The sequence below is a fragment of the Manacus candei genome, unplaced genomic scaffold (genome assembly GCF_025592945.1).
Source record: "Manacus candei isolate 608988 ecotype Guabito, Panama unplaced genomic scaffold, ASM2559294v1 h1tg000025l, whole genome shotgun sequence".
Classification (NCBI taxonomy): Eukaryota; Metazoa; Chordata; class Aves; order Passeriformes; family Pipridae; genus Manacus; species Manacus candei.
The window spans coordinates 6,221,951-6,241,080 of record NW_026138073.1 but is presented as its reverse complement, the minus strand read 5'-3'; the positions used below and the strand labels follow the sequence as shown (position 1 = coordinate 6,241,080).

The following is a 19,130-nucleotide window of genomic DNA, read 5'->3' as shown; positions in this document are numbered from 1 at the left end:
CTTTTCTTTATTAAGCGACTTTTATTAAAGTTATCTGACGTTACCAGCTACATTTACAAAAGGCGAGAAAATTCGGCGTGAAGACATCAACAGAGGAAAAACTCCAAGCGATTTTGGGAATGTTTCTACCTTAGAGTATATTTTTTTTCCGCAGTGGATACGACAGGTTTGCTTTCTAAACAGACCCCACGCAGGGGCCACGGGCACCCCTGGCGCACCCACCAGCGCCTCAGAAGCAGCGGGAAGAACCCCTTCCCCCCGCTTCTGGAGCGGCTGGGCTGGTAGCGCCAAGCACAGCGCCACAGAGCGATAACTAATTAACGCCCGGCGCTAATTGAGGGCGCGGCCAAGGGGAGCGGCGTCGCTGCCCTCGGTGCGCAGGCGCAGGGCCCGTGCGCAGGCGCGGTGGGAGCCGCGCTCACGTGACCGCGGGCCGGGAGCGGTAACATGGCTGCGCCCATGGGCGCGCACGGGGCGCGGCGGCAGCGCCGGGGCTGTTCCCGCTGATCTTGTGCCGGGGCCAAGGGAGCCAGGCTGGGCCGCCACCGCCCACCGTCACCCCTACATGGAGCCACGGGAGTCCTGGGCAGCCTTGGCGGTGAGTGAGAGTGCCCAAAATAACTTCTTTCGCCGAATGTGTAAGAGATCGATTCACACACAGAGTGGAGTTATTTGGTTTATTTACAGGTCTGCGGCGGGAAATCCACAAAGCCAGCACCGCGACTGTCAAAGCTTTTCACTATTTATGCATTTTAGCAAGCAAGCCCATTGATGTTCATTAGCTACAAGTTGTGTAGTTTTGCTATTAGTATTCTGTCTTCTGTTGGTTAATTATTCTCTAGTTCTTGTGGTAATTAATCCATGTGCTCAGTCTTTCTCTTCTTTTGGGTCGGTTGTTGTAAATTACCTTTTACCCAGATGGAGCTTATTCAGCACAGTTGCTAAGTCCTCCTTTCTTTCCTCCTTTCTTTTCTTCTAATCTGTGGGGCTCTGCCAAGTGTCCCTGTGGCCTGTAAATTCTATGTCCACTATCAGTGGAACAACCTTGTTCCCAAGCTTTGGAAACCTCCCCCTATGTCTGAGATCATTGAAAGGTGTAGGGCCCTAAACCTTAACAAGGCAATTCCACCAACAAGTAATGTGTCTTTCCAACACCTGGACATCATTTAGAGCTTGTTGGCTGCTCTCTGTTACATGGATTGAATCTCATTTCTTGTTAATTAGGTTTGAAAGTAGACAAAGATCAAAGGACATCCTTTCTTAAGGAAATTTTTACAAAATGTTCCACATTTTGCAGCAGCCCTGCCTGTTGCCAAGGTGATGTGCTGAGCTGAGGGATGGCTGTGGTTCATCCCCCCAAAGCTTCAGTAGTCACCCTGGGGACACAGGGAGAGCCTGACTTAGTGATGCATTTCCCACCCTAAAAGCTGCTTTTAAGCAAGGGGGTGAGACCCCCAGTTGCCATGGCTGGGGACATCCTTGGAAACTTCCAGGGCTAGCTCTGGATTCTGTGTGGGAGTCAGGGATGTGCCCTGGGCTAGCGTGGGGACAGCTGGGGGAGAGTTCAGCTCCCTGCCCCAAACACTCCAGGGGAAGGTTGTTTGGTCACAGTTCAGTGCCTTGGAATTGGGTCCTGGTTTTGTTTAACTGTTGTGATGGAGTTTATAAAATCATAGAATATCCTGAGTTGGAAGGGACTCACAAGTATCATTGAAGTCCAGCTTCTGCCCCTGTACAGAACAGCCCCAAGAATCCCACCATGTGCCTGAGAGTGTTGTCCAAACACTCCTGGAGCTCTGGCAGGGCTGGTGCTGTGACCACTGCCCTGGGGAGCCTGCTCCAGTGCCCAAATACCCTCTGAGGGAAGAACCTTTTCCTAATATCTAAACTAAACCTCCCCTGACACAGCTTCAGACCATTCCTTGGGTCCTGTTCACAGAGCAGAGGTCAGTGCCTGCCCCTTCTCTTCCCCTCGTGAGGAAGCTGCAGATCACAATGAGCCCTCAGTCTCCTCTTAAATAAGTTTAACCTGTATGTCCAACTCCTGGTAAAGGCTCTTCACCTCTTTGACTTCTGATAACACTACTGTTACTGACAGATGAGGGAGAAGGTGTGTTTTAGGTGTCTTATTATCCCAAAATCATCCCTGTTCTCTGCAGATGAGTAAGCACACAGATACTGTCACCTGATGGCAGATGCTCTGTTGGCTGCTTCATGAATTTAAATGACATTTAAGATACAGAACTTTGAGAACTTAAAGAAGCAATTAGTAACTTTTGATTCATGCTGTAACAGATGGCTAGATTAAATCTGATTAAATCTGATCAATGTTATTTTGAGCAGATAAGGATTTTGATGAGAAGGAGTGAAGAAAAATCAATGCATGCAAAATAGCCAACTAGATTAAAAGAGTAATTAACTTATTGATTAAACCTTTAGTAGTAGATAGTGAGCACCTCTCTGAATCCTCTGTTGCCCTGAAAAAAATTATCAGAGTAACACACATGTGATTTGTTTTCAGGCAGAGTTAAAAATCTGTGCAGCTGTTTCTCGTGTGCTATTCTATATGAAGTAGACTTCAAACTGTCTTTTATGTTCTAGCACTGCATCCAAATAATGTCTCATAATGGATTAATGCTAACTATTGATTTATTTTTTTTAATTAGATTTTCTGTTTATTTCAGTCTTGTCTCCCTGTTTTTGCCAAGTAATTATTTTCTACAATCAACCATGCCGTGGGGTAACTTAAAAAAAAAACACAGTCATCTAGAAACACAGACAATGGAAGAAGATTGAGCTCTAGTTGAACCAGTTTTTTTAGGGTTTTGTTTTATTAATTGCTTTGGTTAAAAACCTTCCCCTTTTCCTTATGACTTTGAAAACATCTTTATTGAATATGATTTCCAGTACCTGAAGGGAGCCTACAAGAAACATGGAGAGTGACTTTTTACAAGGGCATGTAGTGAAAGAACAAGGGGAAATGGCTTCAAACTGACAGAGAGAATGTTTGGATTAGATATTAAGGAAAAATTCTTCCCTGTGAGGGTGGTGAGGCCCTGGCACAGGTTACCCAGAGAAGCTGTGGATGTCTCATCCCTGGAACTGTTCCAGGCCAGGTTGGATAGGGCTTGGAGAAACCTGGTCTAGTGGACAAGGGGTTTGGATCTTTAAGATTCTTCCCAATCCAAACCATTCTGTGACTGTATGATTTTTTTTAATAGGCTTTTATCAGCAAAAGAAAATAAAGCAGCTTTACTTTAGGCTTTGTTCAACAAAGGAAATGGGGTGGGAGGAACACTTTAAATGAAGAAGTTTGCTGGAAAAATGTGAATATGCTTTCTAGAGATGCTTACAGGGGGAGCAGAATTGCTTCAGTCTTTCTCTGATCTTATGACACAACTCCTGGAGGTGTTGGTCCCTCGGTGCTATGTTGATAAGTGACATCCACTGTCTTGCTTTTCTGTATAGTGGGGAAGTGTTGCATTGCTTTGCTTGCACTATGCAAAACATTGAGGTTGTTTTGAAAATACCTTAAAAATGGTTTAAAAGTTGTAATATCTATTACTTTCTTCTGTTCAAGCTTCCCTGTTATAGCTATAGAAGCTACTGAGGTCTGTGTAAGACCATCAGTTTATAAACTGACCTCAGGAAGGCCACAGTCAGTAGTGCTTTGGGTTAGTCCTGTCTCAGTTTCTCACATAAGCAGCACAGCTTCACCCCTGAAGGTATTAATGTGCTTTATTCCATGGTTTTGTCTTGAAGGCTGGTGGAGTTGCTGGTGTCTGTGTTGACTTGATCCTTTTCCCCCTGGATACTGTAAAAACAAGACTGCAGAGTCCTCAAGGATTTAGGAAGGCTGGTGGTTTTCGTGGCATCTATGCTGGTGTTCCTTCCACTGCGATAGGATCCTTTCCAAATGGTAAATTGTCTTTGGGTTTTGCTTTGTCTTATTTCAGTGGGAGTTTACGTTGTATAGGACATTCGTGTCCGTGGCTTCCTCTCCTGCAGGTGCCTGTTTGGATTCTGTGAGTCCATGTCCAGCTGTGAAGAGCAGATTCTAGAATTGTACAGTATTGAGCCAACTCTGAGCAAGCCTGGAGTGAAGGCTGCTGCATGTTCACTCTGAAAAGCAACCCTAATTCCTTGAAAGGGTACCTGGATGTAAACCTTACTTATAGGGGCACTCTAAAGCATTTCTAGGTGCCAAAGAGGGCTTGAGTCTTCCTTGCCCTGGACACTTTAGTCATGACCCACTCTGCCACAGCACTGGAAATAAATCAAAGTCCGAAGTGCTTGAGCAACAATATACTTTCGAAATACTTTTGAAACTGATCTTTTTAAAAAGTAAACACTTGTAGTTCCTGCAGAGAAAAGGCATCTGAAATTCCTGATGCCTTTGTCCATTTTGTCTTTGTAGGGAGGGATGAAAAAACAGCAAGCTATGCTGTCAGACATAAATGTCAGGAGAACTTTGCTGACAAATCCACTGACACCTTCAGATGTTTGATGTCCTTCATAAGGTGATATAAAAAAAATCAGTTCTTTATCTTGGCTGCTCTGTTATCTCCTTTTGAGGTGATAAGCATCTTTTGATTAGCAGAAGGCAATTCACATGGCCCTTCTGTACAATTAAAATCTGTTCCCCCGCAAGACATGTCATTTTTTCCAGGCTTTACATCTCCAAAATCTGAACTGTGGTTTTATCTTTCCTACATATAACTGAGAACTGAAATTATCTTTAGGAGAAGGAATAACCCTTAAGGTGTAAGTGCCTTTGTAGTTGACTGTTGCAGTGAATAAACACAGCTCATGTTGCTGTGTTCAGCTTAGTTTTGTATGATTTTTGTTCACTGCAGAAAACCTTTGCAAGTCTTTGACAAACTTGGGAAAAAAAAATGGCACTAAATTGCGAAATATTAAACTGACGATAGCAGGGAAGAAGTTATTAATGAACTGCTACTGAAATAGTTTTGCACATGAAGGAGGGCAGAATTGTATCAAGCATCTTGATGAATTTTGGGTTTGTTTGTTTTTCTTTTCAGTTAATCAATTGTTTTTCTTTCACGCCCAGAAAAAGACCATCCATTCAATTGCACCCAAAGATCTTCTCTCTATCTGTGAATATGGAAGATACTGTTTTTTAAAATGTGCTGGACATTCATGACTAATTAACACATCTTGTCTCTGTATGAAATGTTGCCTAAAGTCCTGACACCTTTAATATTAATGGGATATTTGCCAGGATAGCCAGGAGTATAAACCTCTGAAGGAATTATCCCTCAGATTTTGTTCATACTGTTGTACTGTTATGGTGTAAAAGCATCCTGGTTTTAACCACGATTGCACAATAATAGGTGTCAAAATCCACCTCTAAATGCTTTTTGTGCTAGTTCTGTGATGGAGGAACAGTGAAATGATTGCATGTATTCTTGAATTTCAGCTGCTGCATTTTTTATCACGTATGAGAATGTGAAATCCGTGCTGCCCCAAGGCTCTTCATCTTACCTGTCTCCAGCAACACACATGGTGGCTGCCTCCCTTGGGGAAGTGGTAAGAAGGAAGTTCATATATTGTGTGTCCATGAGAGGAGAGGAAACCATTCAGTTATGAAAACTTGGGCTTGGCATCATATCTTTTTGAGTGTTGACCATACTTGTGACAGTTCTTACACATTGGCACTTGTAAGGATTGTTTCAAAGTGAGTAAATGACTTAATAACAATTCTTAGTGGGTCTATTGGCTCATCTTCCTAAGTCAGTAGAGGGTGAAAGTGTGGATTGTTTGAAAACATAAATAAACCTTTACAGGATAGAGCTGTGTGACTTCATGTACCAAACAATGTGTAAGCTTTCCCAATGAAGCCTGTGTCAGTGGAAAATATAGTGGATAATCTAATGAAGCTTCTTCCCTTGGGATGAACATCTGTATATTTTAGTGACAGCTTTTCACATGGTCTCCAGAACACTCTTCTTTGTCAAGTAGGTTATTTATAGTATATTCCCTCTGCCTGTGAGGCTTCTGTGAGAAAGCTGTAACTGGGTAATTTAATTAGCAGTAGCCAAAAACCAGTTGGCTACAAATGACTCCTTCCAGCAGAACCTGTTGCCCTGTTTTTTCCAAGGTGGTCTGTAGTAGAGAAATGTATATTGGTAGTCATTGAAATGGCAATGTCACTTAATGGTGTGGAAACTGCAATATTGTAACAGCCATTTTTCAGCTCATTTTTCTGCTTTTGCTAGCTTTTTCTTCTCCTCTTGGACTGATGGGTGTGAGAGGAGAACTAAGCTGTAGAATACCTGAGACAGGGATTTGGAGGTTTGCTACAACACACCTGTAAAAAAATAGCACAAAGCAAGACCTTCTCACATTTAGTCTTAGTTGATCAATAGAAATATATATACTAGTCCAAATTGCACCAGGGTGAAAGTTATAGTTTTATTGATTAGTCATTAAGTTTTATTCAGGGTATAACCACTGGGACTATTATTTTGTCAGTAGTTCTTTTTGATAATATGTACTTTTCTTGGATTGTATACTCTAATAGTTATTAAAATATAAATTGCTTTTAAATGTGAAATAATAAAGCATACACTCTGTCATGTTAGATTCCTGAGGCATGTCTTTGCATTTCCACACTGTTTTTTTATGAAACAGAGAAATTAAGATTTAGAGCAAAAAGAGCGATGTTGGATTTCTAGGTTTGCTGGTGAGCATAAATGAGTCAGATAGCTTCTTGTGCACAAATAAAATGTGAGTATGTGCAAAGCTTAAAGGTGTGTTTGTGCTGACCAATATGTGTTTTGAATGTGACCCACTAAAAATAATATAATAGGTAAAGAGGAAGAGAGACAAAGTTTGCATCAAGATATGATAAAATATATGTGAGAAATCAGTCAAATGGAAAATCTTAGTTGTTATAACAGCCCTTCTTCTGTCTTGTTTGCAGTCTGTGGAAATTCATGGGAAAGAAAGTCTCCTGGGATGGCTTTGGTTCATTTTTCCAGTTCCAAGCAGTGAGAAGGCAGAGGTTGTAACAGTGTTTTGTTTTTTTTTTTCCTTTTAGGCAGGAGAAATATAGAAAGCTAGTCTCATCTCCCAGAGTGAGATAAAGAAAAGTACATACAAAATCTGACCCTGTTAAACATAATTAGTTTTTCCTATAACTGAATCTCGCCGTAAAGGGACTCCAAATATCCCATAATACACGAAAAATTACTTACAAAGACACAGCCAAAATTCTAGAGGACACATACATGGTATACCATCTCATCAAGGAAGAAGTAGGTTGAAGAATACATGAGTTACCAAGGGGGAAAAACCCCTTATTATACCACTTGTGTAACTGAAATCTGGAGATAGGAAACACACTTACTGCATCCAGGACATTGGAATTTTTCATCCTGACTCGACTTTGCCCTGTATGTTTAGTCTGCCTGTATCTTTACACTGAGCTGCCAAATGTGCTTGGAAAACATGATATCATAGGGAGTGGAAAGGAAAACCAGATGTTCTAAAATTTTACTTTTAATATTCTGAGGCGGTATTAGTAACTCTGAGAAGAAAGTATTTTTAACCTCTTAGTGCCCATTTTAAGTAGTAACCAAGTGGGTCTTGCAGAACCAAAGTTAACTGTACAGCTCCAGATTGATTTGTACAGAGTTTTTTATGTCAGTTTAATATGACAGTGTATGTATTAATTACAAGAAACTTTGATAAATTGATGTCCTGCTCTGAGCCTCTCACACCAACCTCCTGCAAACATGGTTTTGTGGGACAAGTTTAAGGTTGTCCCAGTTTGACTGATGAGGTTTCCTTCGGGAGTGCCAAAGTGGTCGGATTCAGCACAGCTAATTTGGATTCAGCACAGCTAATTTTGTATCCCACTGGCTTTTCCATGGAGGTGAGAATAAAGTCATTTGGCTCACGTTGTGGAGAAGGGAGCTGACAACAGCCTTTTCCACCTAATATTTAGATATTGTTATGGTTACCATCTGAGCTTTGCAAGATATTCAGTGAAAGTTCTGGGCTGTTGCTTGTAAATACTGGGTTCACTCTTATCTTTCTGACCTTTTTTTCTTGATTGGCTGTTTTTGATGACACTGTCTTTCTTTTTTTTTTCCCCTACTCTGTAAGACAGTAAGTTACCTTGACTTTCCGAGAGGAAGTGTGTGGGAGGACTGAGGACCAGGATGGGAGGGAGATGTCCTGTTCTTTTGGCAGGTAGTTGTAATGACCATGCTCTGGAAGTAGATTACCAGCTGAAGTAACTGAGCTGCTTTTGTCCTTGTATAAGTTTCCAGAGTACTTTAGGGAGAGTTGAATGCTGGAGACTTGAAATGTCTGAAAGTTCGTCACTTCAATGGGCAGAGGGGATCATGTGTCTCCACAGGGCAAGGTGAGGACAGGTATTTTAAGGTGAAATTCCAACCTCACTTGTGTATTCCAGTGCGTTGCCACTTGAGGTACTTCTGTGATAAGAGCAAAGTGTGTGGTTCATCTGTGATTAGCATCTGACCCTCTGTATTAATAACTTGAGAATTTTTTTATCTGCTGTTGGGATGTGTCAAATAGGAGAACTTCTAAATGCAGAAGTTATCTTTCTGGGGAATTCAGTTAGCTTTCTCTACTAGTCTTAACTTGTTTCTTAAAAGAAGCAAGTTCAAATGCAATCAAGTTTACAGTTTACAAATCAGGATTCTGTAGAAAGACATTTTAAGTGTGCTTTAAATTCAAATAAAGGAGGAAAGTCTATGTTTTACTTTATTTTATGCTTGTGTTTTTTGGCTTTCTTTCCTGGATAAAAAGAGGCATTTTAAACATGGTAGACAACACAGTGTTGTCTGTGTCTGTGAGTCAGCCCCTTCTTCCCTCTGCCCTGGCAGTATTGTTTGAAACAGTCAACTGGTTTCAGTTTAATAGAAGAACATGAATCTCTGAAAGTTTATTGGTATGAATTCCATGAGTGTAACTGTCCGGGTCAGAGAAGAAAGTTGCTATTAATGCCTGTTCTGAGGAAAAGGCAGAAGCATGAGTCAGACAAATCCACAGAGTAATGGAATGAGAGGATCTCCAGCAGGATAATTGGTCAGGGCTTTACAACACAGTAAGCTCTAGAAGATCAGCTTGCAGGAGCCCAATCTAAAAGAGATAAAACAGCCTCTCACAACAGACATGAAGTTAAGATTTTAGGTATTTGAAACTCCAAAACTTGCATGTTGGAAGATGTGGCTTTTCAGTTCAACAGGCAAGTTGGACACTCTAGGCAGAGCTGCTTTTAGTTCAACAAAGTGATTTAGTACTTAGAGTGTCTAGAATTTGGGCTAATGGCTTTGAATTTTTAAATATGTCTTTTCTAGGAACTGAACTAATAAATGGACTGAACTGTTTAAAACCAAAAAGCTGCATTTTCTGCTTTGTGTCCTGTCTCCTCTCATCCCATGTAGTGTGGGCTGGCAGATCACGGTATTCAACGTAGTATCCAAAGTCTGACAGCAGCCAAAGTTTGATGGGACTTCTTCCACAGTACTTGAACTTTTTTTTCTATTTTCATTGATCAGTACCTGTAATTTTAGCTGTGACTGTGCCTTTTGTGCTGTGCATATCTGGCTGCATCCAGGCTTTGGGAAGGGGAATATGCTGACCCTGGCAAGATGTGCAGTGGAGGGGAGTGAGCAATGTTGGTGGTCTTTTGGATTAATCGTGGTGGGGTTTGAAATACTCATAAATTAATCTATGTGAGGTCAGGTCTGCAATACAGATGCTGTAGGATTTTTGCCAAATCCTTTTTCAGAAGCAGTGGTTGGGAGATGGTTGGGAAGGTGAGACTGCTGCCATTAAGAGCTACTGGGGAAGGAGCAGAGCTGGAGCGGATGGAAACTCAAATCAGAGCTTCGTCTGGGAATTGGTTGTAAATAAAGATGAATGCAGGAGTGAATCCACAAATGCTGCCAACAAATTCATCATACAATTAAAGGCTGAAACAGCAAATTAAGAACTGTCAAACACCTAACCAGCCACCCACGCTGATCTTCTCTTGTATGCTCCATGCTAACTGCATATATTGCCTCTTCTTCGTCAGCTGCTCTTCCAACACTGCTTTGTGTCATCTGCTCAGTCCAGGGCTCAGAGGTCATGCTACTTTGCAGTAAAGCTTGATGGTTGTCATGTCTTTTCTTTTAATCCTAGGGCTGATACTCAGTTGATTTAGAAATGTTCGTAGCTCAAAGTGTCTGTAGAGGAAAGCTAATTTGGATTAAGGAGTATAAGTGAGAAATAAATAATTTGAAAGTATTTCCTGATGGATTTCCTGACTTATTCTACCAGAGTCAGCTTTGGAAAAGTCTGAGATACTTTGGAATAAACTTACCTTAAACTAATGTTCTATCAGGGTTTGTCAGGAATAACTATGAATAGCTCCATATGTGGACAAGCCCATAATTCTTTAAGTGAAAAGGCTGAAGGAAAGAGTAAGGGATCAATTAGAGGAAAATACTTGATAAAATACAATGTAGTTGAAATTTCCGTGTTCTGGGCCAATGTAGCCCCAAGAGACTGAGCAAATTGTAAAACACCAGTCATCTTTCAACAAGAGACTTAATGTGTTTTCAGAAAATATTGCCTGTGTTCTCTTGCCTGGAATCTCATTAACGTCTGTCCTCCTGTAACACAGCCTGACCCCACTTGGCTCCTTGGAAACAGTTTTATGCTGGATGGGATGCACCATGCTTCTTTTGCTGAAAGAACAGTTTGGCTGGTGGATTTGATTAGTTTCTTAAGCCTTTTAAAATAAGTTTAACAGACTCTCATGGTGAAAGAGTTGCTGGAATAGATTGGATCATACAGATGGTTCTGTATATTGAATTAAGGGTCTACTTTTCTTTGGTTTTAAGGCTTTCTGTCTTTAAATGTGGTAGTAATTTATGATTCAAGCATCAACCAGGTTAAGGAAGATTTTTTTAAAGTTATTCATCTGATTTTTGCCACTTGGGTTTAAACCAACTACATGTGACTACTAAGGAACTTCAAAATCCATGGTACACTTAGTTTGTGCTGGAGTACAAGAGGTGTGCGTAACAGCAGGCCACTTTTGGTAAGTTTTAGGTTTAGTTTTAAAAAGGAAACAAAACTACACTGATTAAGCTTTGAAAGAAGCAACTGAGTTATGCAAAGCACACAAACTTTCAAAATATCTGCAGTGACAAGTACTTCTGCAAAGTGTTTAATGTCAGCCTTCTCAGCTTCACAAACTTTCCCTGTTCTTTGCCCGTTAACTGATGTGACTGGAATAAGAGTTTCTCCTTGGGGTGAAGAGAACTCAGCACAAATTTCCACTGAGTACAAAGGTGTATCTGGCTAAAGGAGAGGTAGGCAGGGAACCCCCACAGCAAGATTTGTAGGGAATGTAGCTGGGCAATTGAAGAGCCATGTGTGAGGAGGGAAACCTGAGAGCCCAGTAGCCCTGAGAGGGCTCCTGAAGTGATGGACGAGGAGCCAGCTGAGGGCTTCAGGCAGCTGGGGTGAAAAGGCTCATCCAAGAAGGCCATTGTGAAGGAAGAAGTGAGTGGTGGTGCAGGTGATGCTCTGAAGCAGGAAGAAGGGAGCTCTGGAAAGTAATAAAATGGAGCTGACTTAGGTTTGACAATGACAGGATGAAATAATGCTCTGCAAAAACAGCTCTGCGGATTCCAGGTAAAATTGTCTAAGGTGGGAACTCGGAGGAAGTTGAAAACATTTGTGCAGAAACTCCAGTTTTCTAAATGCTTGTGACATTTGGTCCCTGTGAATGGTCTCCTCTCTGAAATAGCATGTTTTTAAGCTCTGGGAGGTGCTGAGATCTGAGGGATCTTGCTGGGTGAGGTTGCTCTTTGAAGAAATGTTTCCTGCCAGCATACAGGGGAGCTGCAGTTAAATTAATGAAGGCCTTATTGTGTCAGTCAGAGGCAAAGATAGGACAAAGAGCTTGGCATTGTCCAAGCTTTCCCATCCAGAGCCCATTAGTCAAAGCTTGTTCTCTCCATGGGGTTTAAATTAGGAGTGGAGTCACCTGTTCACGACCCCAGCAGCTTTACACAGGACTGAATTAAACTGTGCTGTAAAGGCACTTCTGTGCTGTGCATGAGAGTGGGAGGGGAACATAAGATCAGCATATTCTGAGTTTTAATGCTAAAGATGAACACTTTTTCCCTGGGGTTGGCATTTAAAGCAGCAAGTGATAGTGGCCAGTGCATGTACTGGGCAGTTTCCCTCATCCCTGGAGGCAATTTCCTCATTAAAATAGGTGTTAACGCTTCAATTCTCCACTTCAGTGTTCTCCAGCAGGTAGCACAGCCTGCTGACAAGCACGTGTGGAGGGACTTGTTCACAACTTGAGTTGTGACCCACAGCAAATTACTTGTATTTTCATTCTGCCTTGGTCAAAGGGGCAGCAATTATTTAGATGAAGGTTTGAGCTGTCGTGGGTCTGTGACTGCAGCAGTTCAGGTGCTCTGTTCAAAGAAAATATGAAACCAAATGATAAATGGGTATCTCCTGTTTCTCTGCTTTTCTGTTAATTTTCCTGGTGGTGGAAAGGGGGAGGAAGTTCATCTTCCATGTACAGATGCATCTCATGTTCCCTGCTAGCAAACATTTCCAATACGAGAGCTGTGACCACAGTTTAGAAGCAGTTATTTGGAGGGTACTTTGCTAATCCCATAATATTGCACTCAATTTTCTCTTCTGTTGGAGAGGGGAAATCCCAGAGAGATCTGAAGAACCAAGGAGGCATGAGAAGTGTCAGTGCTGAATTCAAGGTTTGTTGAGAGCCTCTAAGTTGACCAAGAGGTTCAAGTATCCCGTACTTTCTCAGGATCCAGAGGAAATCAGTGCAACTTCAGATGTCTTAATTTTAAACTCACCTATTATTTTAATAATTCAGTTACCTGAGAAAGGGGAAAGGACACTTTTCATGTTTCAGATTAAAAATAGTAACTTCCTACTTAGAAGGGAACATCTGACATAGAAATTGAGGAACAGCCAAATAGAAAACCCGCAACAAAACACACTTGAGCCCCAAGGTAGCTTTTGTCTGCAGGAGTATGGTGAGGGCTAATGCAGAGTACACTTAAAAAACCCCACAAAACCAACTTTACTGCTGCTTCTCTTTGAATGGGGTTTTAGAGTTGCTCCATCTTTTGTGCTTATTTTACATCATGTTGCAGCAAGCACTTCTTCTGACCTTCAAGAATGGGGTGAGAGATTAGGATTTGTTAGCAGATTGACTGCAGCCTAAACATATGTCCTTTGATAAGTCATAGCCTCTTTGTTGTGATTTTTGTGCAGCAGCTTTTTCTCCCTAATGGGTTAGTGATTATCTTGCCACAGGTATTGTGAGGTTTAGCTTAAAGTCTCTGCTCTCTGGATACAAAGTTTTTTAGTGTCATAAATTAGATTCTTATTTGATTAAAAATAAATTTATGCAAATGACATTTAAGAGTAACTGTCCCCAGGTATGTTCTTTTAGTTCTGTGTTAAGTATTAAATTATATTTATATGGTGAACATCAATTAAAGCTTCTCAGCCTACTCAGACAGATAACGTAATTAAAATTAACCTCCTACTTGAGAAATTTAAATACTAAAATCCTTTAGAAAGGGTTCTAAAGGGTTTAAAGGTGCAACAAAGAAAAGTTTTCTGGAGCTTACTGCGTGTTTCTGAACCAGATTTTCAAGTAGGCTTAGCTGTGCAAGCCAGAGATTTGCTCAGAGTCACTGAGTGCAGGTTTCTAAATCACCAACCACTAACAAATTCCAGAGCAGTTCTTTGTCCCCAAACTACTCTTCTCTTGCCACGTAGCAGAATAGCTGGCTAATTACTAAATGGAAAAAATTTGGTCTTAATCCTCACCCAAGCTCAGGTTAGTACAGAGAATGGCTCAGCTTGTTAGTCAGGAAGGAGTACATTAACAAAATGGGCTTCAGCAGCCTTTCCTGAGAGCATGGGCAATATCTATCTCTTACTAAAGATAAGTGCTCAGACCGTATGGTTGTGGGAGCTTTTAAGAGTGTGAGTCAGATCATCAGCTGTGCAAGGTGCAGCCAGGCTGCAGCAGGAAATAAATGCTTTCTCAAGCTGCTCTCCTTAGAGCTACAAAGCTGCTAATGGTTTTGTACCAGCTGTGTCCCTGGTTCTGAGAAAACCTGCCGTGCATCAACCCAGTTTAAATACCCAGCATAAGCCCTTAATGGCAACTATAGCACCTGCTCTCTCCTCATCCAAATGTTTCTGGATACACCTTGTGCACAGATTGTTCCTGCAAGGTTAGTGGTCAAGCTGTAGTGTACCTGCCTAAAAACAAACAGACATGTTAACTTTGATTCCCTACCAAACCCTACAAATCCAGTCATGGAGAAAATGATGTGCCTGGAGCACAAAGGGTGGAAGCAGAGGGCTGTTAATCTAAATGAGAAATGTTAATATTTGGATGATAATGCAGCACTGAGGACCAGGAGGGGTTGTGTTCTTTTCTAAAAATGTTGGCATTGTCTATGTTTGGCTTTGCTAAAGAACAGAACATGTTGGATAGTGGAGCAGGGACCTGCTAGTGAGCTGGAAGTGGTGTCAGGGTGGTTTGCAGTTAAGTGCTTGTTCCTGAATTTGCAGTGGCAATGCTGTGGGCTCTTTCTAGTCCAGCCAGCTACTTCAGATTTTTTGTCATGTTAACCAAAAGATCATTAACAAAAAATAAAATAAAAAATGTCTTTTTGGTTGGGAGTTTTCTTCAGCCATTTTCATGGAAGGCTGTGTTTGCTGCTGGTTTCCCTGAATGAGCAGAGAGTTGTGGATATCTTGCAGCTTTTGCAGTTCTTGGCTATTGAATCACGAGGGCCTATCACCTACTTGCACTGAACCTTCCTGTCCCTCTTTGTTCTTTTTTAACATGTATCTTGTGTTATTGTCTGGAGAAAAATGCTCAGTATCCCTGTGCCGATGAATTAGATGAGTCTGCCTGATTCTGAACAGCTGCTTTAGCTTTGAGTGGGATTTGCCCCTGTGCAGAAATTACAGCTTTAATATCAGGTATTTCCAGTAAACTTAGGTGAGCCCATGGAAAAGGCTTTGGGCAGGTTCCTGGTGCTATTTGGTGCAGATTTTATTTTCTGCTAGCTATGGCCACATGGGGACAGGTTTCAGGTATATAGGAATATATATGTATAATATACGTATTCAAACAAACTGTTTGAATTGGTATATATAAAGCTTCACGGCACTTTTGAGACTTTACTTGTCCTGGTCATTCTTCACCATCAGTTGAGACATTGGTGAGAACAGCCAGGAAAGTCTTGTTCCAGCATGGATCTGACCAGGAGATGGCAGCATTGAAGCATGCAGAGACTATCCAAAAGTTAAAACGCCTTTCCCTGAACTGACAGAAGTAAAAAATTACCTTAATTTAATTAAAACATATACTGTCCTAGCAATACATAGATAAATGTTAATGAAATAGTCCTGGTTTTAGTTTTTATCCCTAATTCACTAATGCAAGTTAGTAAATTAAAAATGCACTTAGGTTTTTGTCTAAATACTGGAGTCACCCTCTGACCTGGTAATGACTTGATACAAGGATTTTGAAATTCAGTACCCTCTTTCTCAGAAGTGGTTACAGTCTTAAAAGGCTAGAAAGATAATAAATGCTAATATTGTCATTTCTGCATACCTGCTCTGTAAACTAATAATAACTTTGCTCGTAGCTGTAAAATTAGGTTTTCTTAAAGCTTAAAATTAAAAATTCTCCAGCCTTTAGTTTTTCAGTGTTATCATCTTCCTGCTCCTATGATATGTATACATGTGCACTGACAGGGGAGAAGAGAGTCTGAAAGCTGGAAAATTGTGTTACCTGACCTGGTAAATAAGGAAGGAGCTTATAGGGCAGCACCCATTTTCCCCCTGAACTTGGTCTGTAGGATCTTGATTCTGTCTTTTTACTCCCATCAAAAGATGGGAATAATTCCTGGCTCCAGACCTTGCTTGTGAAAATGAGTGTGGCCCCTATCAACAGGGTGCTGTTGTCTGATGCTGTAAGTCTGCCGAGGGCCCACTGCTGGACTCTGTCCATGGCTGGCTCTGCAGATGTTCTGCAGAGAGCTAATTTGTCACAGGGTCATCCTCAAATCCGGTAGGATGCAGCAGGAATGGCCTGAGTTTGGTGGGCTGTATTGTGCTCTTCTGTGGCAAGCAACAGGCTACATTTGTGTGAACAGCCAAGAGATTAAAAAGCAATTTCTTCCTGAGATCTTGGTGATTAGGGAGCTGAATGGGCTCCCACCGTGCGAGGTCACGTTATTGTCTGTGTTCCATGTCTATTAATTCCTTAGTGGGTGCAGGTAAAAGCCTCAACATGGGCAGTTTCTGTGGAGAGGCTGCACAGTTACGTCTTTCACCCTTGGCTATGCAATTTGCTTATAGCTTTCAGATGTCTGAAGACTGAAGTGTGAATTCTCTTGGTGCAGAGTTATCACAGTGGTGCTGTTTGAACATATTTATCTAAGAAAGCAAACTGTGGAGACACACATTGTGTGCTTTTACCTTTGGCAGCGTTACCGGGAAGGCACCGGAGTGATTGAGATCTGAGCGTGATAGAGTTGAGATTTTTCTGCACCCATCTGTCCAGGCTGTTACTTTTTAAATAAGATACCTGTGAACTTAATCTTGCATACTTCCCTTTAGAGACCTGTTCTCCACATCAAAAGGCTGCTGGGATTGTTATTGATACAAAGGAAGGTACATATGTAGGAACAAACAAGGCAGCGCGTTGGAAGTTCAGGTGCACAGCGAAAATGTCACCGTTCAGTCTGATCTTGGCAGTCGCAGCTTGTGGCTTTTTGAGTACCAGAAGTGCCCTATGGAGCCAATCTGACAGCACTGCCCGGGTGACACAGGCCTTTATTTCCTTTCAGAGCAGCGCAGTGTAATCACTGTTTTTGTTCTTGTGCAGCCACAGACTCCCTTGTAAGCGCAAATTCAAATGGGAGAAACATCAAAGTTAATTTGAAATGAAATGCACCCCAAGTAGTCTGGGGGAAATGGAGACATTACTTTGTAGCCACCCTTCTGCTGCCAAAACTGCAGCACCCCAGATGTCAGGAAGCCACGCTGTGCTCTTTGTCTGGTCTTGATTGACTAGATTGTTTTCATCCGAGCCTTTTTAAAGATTTCCTCCTTCCTCCATATTTTTAAGGAATAAAAAGCTAATATAAGGACATGGAGTGTTATGAAGCATGAAGTTCTATAAATATTTATGCTGAACTATCAAACAACTTGACAGTTCTTATTTTCTTGACAGATTGGGGTCACTTGTTATTTTTGACCCTGAGAATTGAAGAGCACATGGAGTTAGATCTGTTTGTAATGACTTTTGGATATTGTTGTCTGGTAAACTTGTAGGAATGTAACAGGATAACAGACTTTTTCTTGGTGTCTTTGTGAAAATGAAACTTAAAACTTGTATTGTGTTGCCCACAAATGACCACTCAAGTTGCTGTATTTCCGCAATCTCCAGTGAATTCCTGTACTTTCTTTGGCACACATGGATTTCCCACTTAGCTGTTTGGTTTGCCACTTCAGACGGGCTGCTCTGAATTTGAAGTACTCTGTGATCACCTTTATGTCTAGGAATCATAGTGTGCTCCTGAGTCCAGCACAGAATGGGATTAACGAAGGCTAAAAATTAGGCCTGTGGTGTCTCCAGTGTTTTGCCACCAGCCCCATCACTGCTTTAAGTATCCCTGGAGCCAACCAAAGAAAAACTCTGCTTAAAAGTTTAAGTGCTGATAAACAGGCATTTTCCAGAGAGATAAGACGCTTGTAACTCCCACACTTCAGGATCCTCATTCCTTAAAATTATATCCACATAAGCTTAATCCCTACCTGAAGCTGAAGTGGCAGGTGAATGTTTTAAAGCCAAGTTTTAAAGCTTATTCAGAAAAGCTGGACCTTTATGGCAGCAGCCATGTTATTACATCCAGCTTCAGAGAACTTTCTTGCCTTGAAAATTCGTTGTCTAGGAAAGGATCAATCCAGTGCTTCACCTTGAATGAAATCTAGTGTGCATTTTAGGGTAAATCTTGATTATATTGTGTGCATCTAAAGCTGACCAGAATGTCTCTTGCTATCAGTCACTAGAGGGCACAAAGGAACTACCAAGGAAAGCAGTTTGTTCTTGAGATCCTAAATCTCCAGTTTAGATATGCGAAAGTAGGGGGGGAAATTCCTGTAGCTGCTAAAAGACAGGATGGCTTCAAATTTGGTTTCATTGGTGATTTTCCCCATCCAAATCTAGCTCTGGTTTGAAAGTTAAATATTTCAAGGGTCCTTTCATGTTCCTGTTAGTATAATATTGTGTTCAGAAAGTACATGGTGCTCAGAGCAAATACATAAACTGCTTATAAACAGCTTTTATGTTCAACTCCTATAATTACAAAACTGATTTCCTTGTTCAGGTTTCTCATATGAAACGAGTGTCCACTGTATCAAGAGAGAGACAGCAAAGGGAGTTGCTCTCTGACCATCTCATTCTTCTGCAGGTGGCGTGTCTCATACGGGTTCCATCTGAGGTCGTCAAGCAAAGGGCCCAGGTTTCTCCTTCCTCGAGCACCCTCCGGATTCTCTCCCAAACCTTGTACCATGAGGTGAGTTCAGAGCAACATTTCTAAGTTGTGTCATTCTTCCCACTCGGTGCCATACGTGTACAGAAGCATTCCTACAGCTTTATTCCAGTTCTGTGCTCTCCCAGCACTTTCCCATCTGTTCTGGTTAGAGGCGATTGGCATGTCAGGATCGAGGGAACCAAACCCCCACCTCCCCCTTGCATGTGCACTTACATGCATGCTCCAAACAACTCTTTTTGTGTGGGGTACCTCCATTTAAATGGGAGGAAAAATTTTTAAAAAAGGGGATTTAGCATTCCAGGTTCCAAAACTCTGCTTGTATGTGTGCAAACAGTCCTCTGGGACAGCAGAACATCCAGTCTCTGTGTGTAGAATTTGCTGAATGGTCCCCAGTTTTTGAAGCAGGCTTTGGAGGGGGTGTCCTAAAGGCACTGTTTCAGAGAGGCTCTATGGGAGCCAGGAGGAACTCTGGAAATGGGTGCTCAT

At 41.6% G+C, this 19,130-nt stretch overlaps 1 protein-coding gene across 2 annotated transcripts in view; it reads left to right on the top strand.

Annotated features, from left to right (window-relative positions):
- Nucleotides 1–440: 440 nt before the first annotated feature.
- The window catches only part of SLC25A26 (solute carrier family 25 member 26), an 83,793-nt gene continuing 65,103 nt past the window's right edge, over nucleotides 441–19,130 (top strand). For both annotated transcript variants that reach the window (XM_051788827.1, XM_051788826.1), the window contains exons 1-4: nucleotides 441–598; nucleotides 3,763–3,919; nucleotides 5,441–5,550; nucleotides 18,561–18,665. In XM_051788827.1, the coding sequence (XP_051644787.1) occupies nucleotides 566–598; nucleotides 3,763–3,919; nucleotides 5,441–5,550; nucleotides 18,561–18,665 (405 nt within the window). In that variant the 5' untranslated portion in view covers nucleotides 441–565. The remainder of the gene's footprint in view (nucleotides 599–3,762; nucleotides 3,920–5,440; nucleotides 5,551–18,560; nucleotides 18,666–19,130) is intronic.